We start from the raw sequence: 8,843 nt of genomic DNA, 5'->3' as shown, positions 1-8,843 counted from the left end.
TCTCTTGCAACGCTGAAACAAAGATCACTAGTTTAAATTTTTTCTTCCACTTCTTTTTAGGGCCAAAATTCACTTAAATAGCTGTATTTTTTACTCACCTAATATTTAACTATATTTCCTTGGACAACATCACATAAAGTACAACTTTTTAAAGTATAGTTTAACAAATATTGACCCAAATCACGTGTGGATTAAGTGTTATTTGCCCTTATTAAAATTTAACAATTGGGCTGGGTAGAACAACAACCTTAACAAGAAACTACCACCTAAGTCAAGTGCTATGGTTGCCCACTACAATTCTATCTTTTACTCCACGACAACAAAAATAAAATAAAAAATAATAATCAACTACAAGAATGGAAGAAGTTGTTCAACAACAATTCACATTTACCCTCTTTCAGGTTTTCCTTATAGTTGTAGATGGAAACCAAGATCAAAATTCTTGCCTTTGCATGGGTTGGGAAATGCAAAATTAGCAACATGGTCCTTTTTTTATTTTTAATATTTTAAATATCCTAAAGTGAGATTATTTGCGGGGTCTACAGTACTCATGTCTATCAACCTGTAAATTGTAATAATTAACCCAGCATTACAACTTATATAACCCAAATGCTGCTACCGGGTAGATGAACTATGGATTCTAAAAATAAAAGTTATCAAAGAACTTTTGACTCAGATAATGAAATATATATATATATATATATATATGATATTAGTTCAAGATACATAGTTACACCTTTTATACACCGTAGATTCTTACTAAATCTAAGGGTGAGAAAATCACCCTCTCATATAATTAATGTATAGTATTAATTCCTCGAATTAGCTACTTTTACTTAAATTCCCCACATATAATGCCTCACACTAATCAATCATCTTCCCCTCTCCTCCCATACCGATATGGTGGTATTACCATTTAGTTAGTTTTTTTTTTTTTTCCTCATCTGTCCATTTTTGTTAAAAACAAGTTAAAATTTGTGTATAGTGAAAGAAGCGAATAGGGTCTGAATATTGGGTTTTGAAATTTTGGACACTACTAATTTTAGTTTTTATTTAGTCTTTTTATTTTATTTTTCTTAGTTTGGTGGATTTGAAATCTAAACAGCAAGCTACCCATGGCGCTACCAGTACAATAAAAATGAAAATGAAGATTAGATCTGGAACTGGAAGATCAAAATGAAAATGGACATATATGGTTTTGGGTTTTGACAATGGATGTAAGAAAAATATAGAAATGGAGAAAAAAAAAAAAGAGGGGAGAGAAATTTATTTAAGTGGACTGGTAGAGGAGAATATTAATATAAGGAAAACATTGAAGTGGTGGGTCACTGCAAGATTCTTAGAAGCATCTAATACATTTTAGTTAACAATAACAAAAAAATGACAAAAAGAGGAGGCTATCTTTCTTGTGCAAGAAAAATAAAATCTGCAACTTAAGAATGTTGAGAATAGGCACTTGTGCAAGGTTAGGGATGAATTAATTAAGAAAGAGAAAGAAAGTAGAAAAGAAAATAATATAACATTCTCTTAAATTAATTAGGTTAGCTAATATAGAAATCAATTAATTTTAAAGATGACATTGATTATAATGATTTTCTAACCATTAGATTTCTTAGAAATCTACGATGTATAAAAGGTGTAACTTAAATCCATCTCATATGTGTGTGTATATACGAGTCACACACGTAAGGTTAGAAAATGGTACTACTTAGCAATGACATAAATAATTCAAAAACAGACAGCAATGACTTGATAGGATCCAGCATAGCTCACAATTATATGCAAATCAAACACAACCAACATATCCAAATTATGTCAGCATAATAATTCCAAAGAGCCATCACTTATGTACACACATCCTTTGTTTCCTTTTGTAGAAATGCCAGAAAAAAATGAAAGTTGTCTGGTGAATGGAGATTTTTGTCCCTTCAAGGAAATCACCCAAGAACTATGCTAGCTCACTTTATTGGTAGTCTCTTGGCATCGTATTACATAATTTAGCACCATCCTGTTAAGGATTGATAAAGTGATATCTCCTTGGTGTAGTCCATATGTTCAAGTGTCCTTAAATGGCCAAAACAACAGGGAGGGGAAAAAAACCATCAAACTAAAAGAAAGCCAACCACACAACTTTAGATTTACCCAAGTGACATTTAAGCATTATCTGGCAGGTACATTCTTCATCCATGACATGGTCGGGGAAAAAGAAAATCAAAAGAACTAACACTAACAAGGTGATTATTCAGACCAAAATTTCACAAAGGCAGCTATAAATGCTTTAATTGTAGCCAAAAGTGGATTAGTTTCCGGTTTGGCAGCTTTGCTTGTCCCTTCCCAAGATTCACTGCCAAAAAAATAAGCAAAAGACAAATCAATGATTATATATGAACCCGTTTAAATGCTCAAAATCTGCGAATAATAGAGCATTACATATCTAAGTGCCAAATTTCAACATGGGTTTACTAGAGATGCTTACAGGTTTATTCTATCTAAAGTTGGATTGCTTCCTCTCTGGGAGTTGCCACCATGTAGATCAGCTTTAGGTTGATTAATGATGGTCTCTGGGGTATTTTCATCTACACCACTACTGCCAGTACAAGTGCCATCAAGAATCTTGATGTTGTCATTTGGAGTTAGAGCATTAACAGCCTGCAAAAGCATAATTAATGATAATTCATAACATAAATTTGCTAAGATACGTTTCTTGTGCATAGTAGGTGTATCACCTCTTCAGTGAATAAATTAGTTTCAGCTAAAGAATGCCAATGGGTAGATTTTGATCATTATAGAAAGAGAATATTCAAACAGCATAGAATTAAAAATAAATAAAAATTAAAAAAAAAAGAGTTAATCAGAGATATTAAACGGACAGCAGATTTGCAAGATCATTATGTTCTTACACTGGATAACTACCCCAAGCTACTTTGAAAAGATATAACATGACAAAATTGACGACCAATATCATGGGCACATCCAATTACCACATAGACACATGCAGGCGTACACATTATGATTTATGCACATCAATGTTCTGAAGCCCAAGGCATTGTTGTTGGGACCCAAACAAGCACAAGCACAAGGCCTAAACATCTTATTAGGAAAATCTTGCTAGATAAATTGATTAGAAATTTCAAGCATTAATTAAATATTCATCAAAATTTTACCACGCAATTTCAGAAAAGCACCACATGCAAACATTTTTCAGACCCCTCAGCACCAAGCAAGAAAAAGGTAAATATGAAGTGAGGCGTCAAAAGGTTTTATAGAAAAGATAACTATCTAGAAAGTGTTGTATATTTTCAACTATAGGTATAAATTTAGGGGTTACTAGGGAGTCTAAAAGACATTGTCATTCAAAGACGAAAAATGATAAAGATAATAACTTGAAGATGATATCATTTTTATTGAAGCGCTGCAAATGCCTATATATCCAAAGCAACCTTTAAGCATGAGCTAGGCACTAGATACAAGCACCAGACTTGTTTTTATAGGTAATTACACATCAACCCAGTGGGTCTTAAGCCCACAACCTCACCCTCCACCTTGCTCTTACAAAGGAAGGATGTGGCATTTGAGCTAGATCCCATTGGCTAGATACAAGCACCAAACTGAGATGATCACCTAAGAAATTTAAGCCTCAAAAATAGATTAATATCTATAGCATAATTAATGCTTGAGCAAATAAGACTACCCACAGGTGGCAATTTTAAATTTTAAATGCAGAGTTCCCAGAAGGTTTAATGGTGCCTAATGATTAATACTTTTCTCCTCACTTGTGTTTCATATATATGGCCAATAGAAAGCAAATAAATAAATCAGCAATCCTGATTTCATTCACAAATCACTAACAATACAATTTTGCAAAAATTAAGAATTCTAAAATTTTTCACATGCATGCACACGTGTGCAAACATACATGTAGAAGTGAACAAAAGATTCACCTTAGCTCCAGTCAGATCCTGGCTGTTCTCAGACGACTGGGTTCCAAAATCATTACTGGATACTTTAGCTTCAAGGACTTCAATGCTCTGAGTATCATGCTTAGTATCTTCTCCAGGGATTAAATAATTTGAGCTTTCCAATGATGGCTCTGAAAGATCTACTACTTCCTTTTCCACTGAACCTGAATTTCTCTCAAACAAAATACCTGAAAGGATTGCACTGCTTTATCATTTAACAAAACAAAATTCTGTGTGGAATTCATTTCATCAGATAGACAATTACCATTGCCTGGTTCCAACTCCAGCTTTCCATTCTCTTTTTGTCCTGCAGGATTATTTAAAATTTTTGATTCTCCTAAACTCCCACCCAAGCTATCAGTTGTGTTAGTAACACGCTGTAATGGAAAGGTCTCTACTATAACATCTGCTACTATAGGATTTACTTTAGCCTTAGATGCTGCCAGTTCTTCAGTGTTCCTATCTGCTTCTGAAGGTTCACCTACTTGGTAGTCGGTACATGTCAGCTCAATAGAGTTTTTGTTTTTAACATCTAGCTGGCTGTTGTGCATCCGATTTTCTGGTTCAGTGAAATGCCCATCAGAAAAAGAGACTTGCTCTTCATTTTCTATTGTAGGAGTTATTTTGGCCATTGGTGCAGCCCATTCTTCCTCAAGATGTTTCTCTGCTTCAGAAGGTTCATCTACTTGCAACTTGATACATGTTGATTCATCAGATTTTTTGTCTTTTACATCTACCTGAGTTCCATTTACAATTCGCTCAAACATCTGATGGTCAGGTCCAGTATCATGCCCATCAGAACCTATGACTAGTTCTTCTCTTGTACCCTGGTGATGATTGGATAAAAGATGAGTTTCATTGGATATTAGTGATGGAGGAATTTGAGGTTCTGTAGCCATTGAAAAGAGTGGATCTTGTTCCAAGAACCGATAGCTGCTCTGCTCCTCTGGACTTAACATAGCAGGGCCCAGCACTCTATTTTCCTGGATTATATCTCGAACAATCTCCCGTACTGTGTAGAAAGACCCACCAACTTCCTTGTGTGTAAGATTAAGAGATGGAAAACTCCCATTGTTTGTCTTTTGATACCTGCAAGCAAGTTTACCAAAAATAAAGGTATAATCAGCTTTTAAATAGCTATTTTCAAGAGCACGGCAAGTGGAACCTAGAAACTTGAACAGCCTTACAATTTACAAAAACATGCAATTAATTAAGTAAAAGAAAACAATTTGCAACTTAATAGGTTCCAAAGAATCTAAACATAGACCTAGATACCAAAAAAAAAAAAAAGCACCTTTAGGTTACAAATAATCCTTTTAAAAAACAAAATGTATATGTCCTATGAAATATCCACCAATAGAAAACCAGTCCTACAAAACAATTTTTGGATAAGTCCAGTCTGACAAAACAATTTATTGTAGACTAATATAATAAGCAGTTTTCCAATTTCTTTTTTGTAATAAGTGAATTTGCTAATTTCTGTATGTACCACATTCACATTATGAATCTTCTAATTAATTTATAATGATTTCATCACTCCAATGAAGTCTCCAATGGTCTCTAGATTCAATAGCATATCCACACTCCATAAATAAGTGTGGAGGGTAAGTCACAGGTTCAATCCATTTGCCTATCAATAAAAAATGAAGTCTCCTGGTTAAATATGAAACTAAGTATTACCGAATGCACATGTTATTCAGTTGAACTCCACAATCAAGCTTAACAATAACTTATATTACTAGATTTTCAGAAAAAAGAGCCACTTTCTTATAATTAGTAAACGGATGCTTATGAAAAGTCTCACTTCAAAGTTGGTCTTAAAGCAAAACAAATGATATCATTTTGCGTTTATGTATCTACGTAGTTTAGTCTTAGTTAAGACATGCTACCAAACCTACTTTCCTTAAATTTCCCCCCAAAAAAAAAAATTATTAATTAATTAATTAGCAGGTGGTTAGAGTCAATCTCTGATTTTTATGATAAACAATCAAAGAAAGGACCTACAACTCAAATTGTCGGTAACTTGTCACATCTTGCTCAATTACTTTGTCAGCTCCTACAATTAAGAGATGATAATAATATATTACAGCATAAGAGAAAAATATACTAGAAAAGAGTGTGCACCAGATTCACTTTTTGAAAGGATAGGAGTATGATTAGGGATGTTTAGAAAATGAATTTATACCACCTATACCATATTCTGAATAAAGGGAAACTATAATTCAATTACTTCTTTATAAAGGATTCAACCATCGCCTTCCTCTCCTCCTTTGAACGCCGAATCCGAGTCCTCCTCCCTTCAGACTCATTCCCTTTAGCTAGGGCAAAAGTTTGCCCAACACAGCCAACCTTCACAGCAAGCATGATGTTTAGAAGTGTACTGCCTTTAGCATGCAAACCTACATGCATCACAACCAGTATCAGACAATTGTGTTCACAAAAATCTTCCTTTCCTGGCATGTGTAAGCTAGAAACATGAGAAATCAGATAAGCATGACTATCGCCAAAATATGAAGATTTTCATTTGTAGAAATTTATGGTACAGGTTTTGAACGCCCTGTTCATGGCCTCTTTGTAAAATTAGTGAATGGACATTCTACAGACTCCACGCAGAGTATCAAGATGCCAACTTTCAATACTAAGTCGTGGAAGTCACAACTGTATAATTTATTTTAATTCTCATGTTAACAAAAAGTAATGAGGGTCATTACCAGAACATTAGATTAACCAATGATCATCAAACAAAAAATCCTCCAAGATAGATCCGATTTGAAAACATCATTCAATGTTATACAAAACCCATTCATGTGAAATACAAATACAATTGTGCATGGAAAAAAATATATAATAATTGGATAAAATAGTAATTAAAACGATGACAGGGGTCCACATCATTGAACACCAAGAGTTAATTACATATGTGCAACCACAAGCTTTATATGAACTATTGATACATAATTTAAATGTTAGGCACGTACACAAACACTCACATGCAGACACACACAAAGATCTAATATTTTATTTTTTGGGATGCACTTGATTTTGCTGTCATCTATTTATTGTGTCCTCCTGGTCGGTAAGTAAGTTCACACAAGTAACACAGAGAGCATCTTTCTAAGACTATTTGGAGCTTCCTGCCTTTATGCAGTTGCATTGAATATGAAAATATCACAGGTAAAACTTCTCCTTTTCTCTTGGCCTACTTTTCTTTTTTTCTTTTTTCTTTTTTCTTTATTTTTTGGCTTGATAACTGAAAAACCATGAAGCATTAAACAAAGAATTCAACCTGGAATCACTTGTTATCACCTTTTGAAACTGATCTCCAATCAGTTTGTGTATAACATTGGCCTTTTTCCTCTCTAGAGGGTGGACCTTGCCGGTGTCATGTTCGAATATAGTACTGAATTTTAGTCGATACACCATACATTGCAGAAATCAGTAGCCATAAAACAAAGTGGTTGAGAAATGACAACAAAAATTATCCTCTTTCACTACATAGTCCTCCATTAGCCAGGGTTACACTATATCCTCTCAATGGACTTTCACTCTTTTTGGCTTATCCCTAGAACTTCCCCGCATTAATCAAACCAAATTGTTCAGGTAGGCTCAATTGAGTAGATGTAATTACTTTTTCATGACCCAAAAACAAGTTTCCAAAATTTCCAAATTCTAGCTCACTCAATCATCTAAATGTACTCAGCAAATTAACTAAACATGCTCAAACTTTAGCGCCAATTATATGAGTTATTTCTTCCAACCAAAAATTCAACATCCCAAACAAATATCAAGTAGAAAGAAAAAGCAACATAACAATCATTTAGCACGTACAAGCCCAAAACATCATCCACACCACAGCACTACATGAAGAAATTTTAATAAGTCAAAATTTGTAACTAAAATGAGGAATTGACAATCAGAGTCACATATAGTGGTTGAAATCACACTGGATAAGACCCAAGCCAAATACTTAAAAATGAACAGACCCACATATGACCCACAACACAAAAGAGGTAGTAATAAAAAAAAATTATAAAAAAAAAAAAAAAAAAAAAACCAGCAATCAAAAGAAACAAACACTATTAGTCTAATGCTTACATTGAATTATTATGTGGGGCAGGACCAAAATTGAGGAAATGATAACAGAATTAAGCACAAAAATAGAGCTCGAAAGTGATAGGTTCAATTCCAAACATGAATACACTCAAAAACACGGTATAGTAACCAGACCCAAGTATAATCCACAACAAAAAAGAGGTAAATTATAGGAAACCCAACAACCAAAATCGACAAAAAAAAAAAAAGATATCAGTACGATGCCCAGATTGAATTTCAACTGAAAAAAAACATATGGGGGGGGGACAAAACCAGGAAATGATACACAAAAAACTGAAGCTTAGCAGCAAAGAAGTTATGTAGGTGAGAGTGAAAGTAGTACCTGGACATGGAAGAGAGAAAGAGAGAGAAAGAGATTAGAGGCTTTTGGGGTTTTAAAAAACCCTACTGACAAATGCGAACACGGTGAAGAGTGTAAAAAAAGGGGTTAGAAAGTAGTGAGCCTGAGTGTCTGTATTCTGTAACCCATAATTAAGCAATTTCCAATTCCAATTGGTCCAGAGCAAGGCAGGGCGGGAGTTTGGTAATTTTTTTAAGTTTGGGGTGGTAAAAAGGGAAAATAGGGTACTCATCTTGGGCTTTCATTTGGATTTGAGTTTAGGCCCAAATTGACATTGGATCATTTGTGATTTATGAGCTAGCTTCACTAGTTGATTTTTGTTGTTTTTTGATAAATTCTTTAATCACAATTGGGTGGAGATTTGAAAATTTGGACATCACCATTGGAAACACTAAAAAGTTGAGTTGAGTTACAACTTATACTTAGTAAGT

General features: G+C 34.0%; 1 protein-coding gene across 1 annotated transcript; it reads right to left on the bottom strand.

Moving 5' to 3' along the window:
* Window positions 1–1,775: 1,775 nt before the first annotated feature.
* On the bottom strand, window positions 1,776–8,543 carry LOC115957699. The gene is made up of 6 exons (XM_031076008.1): window positions 8,395–8,543; window positions 6,190–6,358; window positions 4,225–5,048; window positions 3,942–4,147; window positions 2,477–2,649; window positions 1,776–2,344 (listed from the first exon to the last, which is right to left on the bottom strand). The coding sequence occupies exons 2-6, from the start codon at window positions 6,321–6,323 to the stop codon at window positions 2,239–2,241; spliced, it is 1,443 nt and encodes a 480-aa protein (XP_030931868.1). The 5' UTR covers window positions 6,324–6,358; window positions 8,395–8,543; the 3' UTR covers window positions 1,776–2,238.
* Between the last annotated feature and the right edge of the window lie 300 nt (window positions 8,544–8,843).

This window comes from Quercus lobata, chromosome 8 (assembly GCF_001633185.2).
Source record: "Quercus lobata isolate SW786 chromosome 8, ValleyOak3.0 Primary Assembly, whole genome shotgun sequence".
Taxonomy (NCBI): domain Eukaryota; kingdom Viridiplantae; phylum Streptophyta; class Magnoliopsida; order Fagales; family Fagaceae; genus Quercus; species Quercus lobata.
Note: the sequence above shows the minus strand (reverse complement) of the source record. Positions and strands in the feature narration are given on the sequence as shown.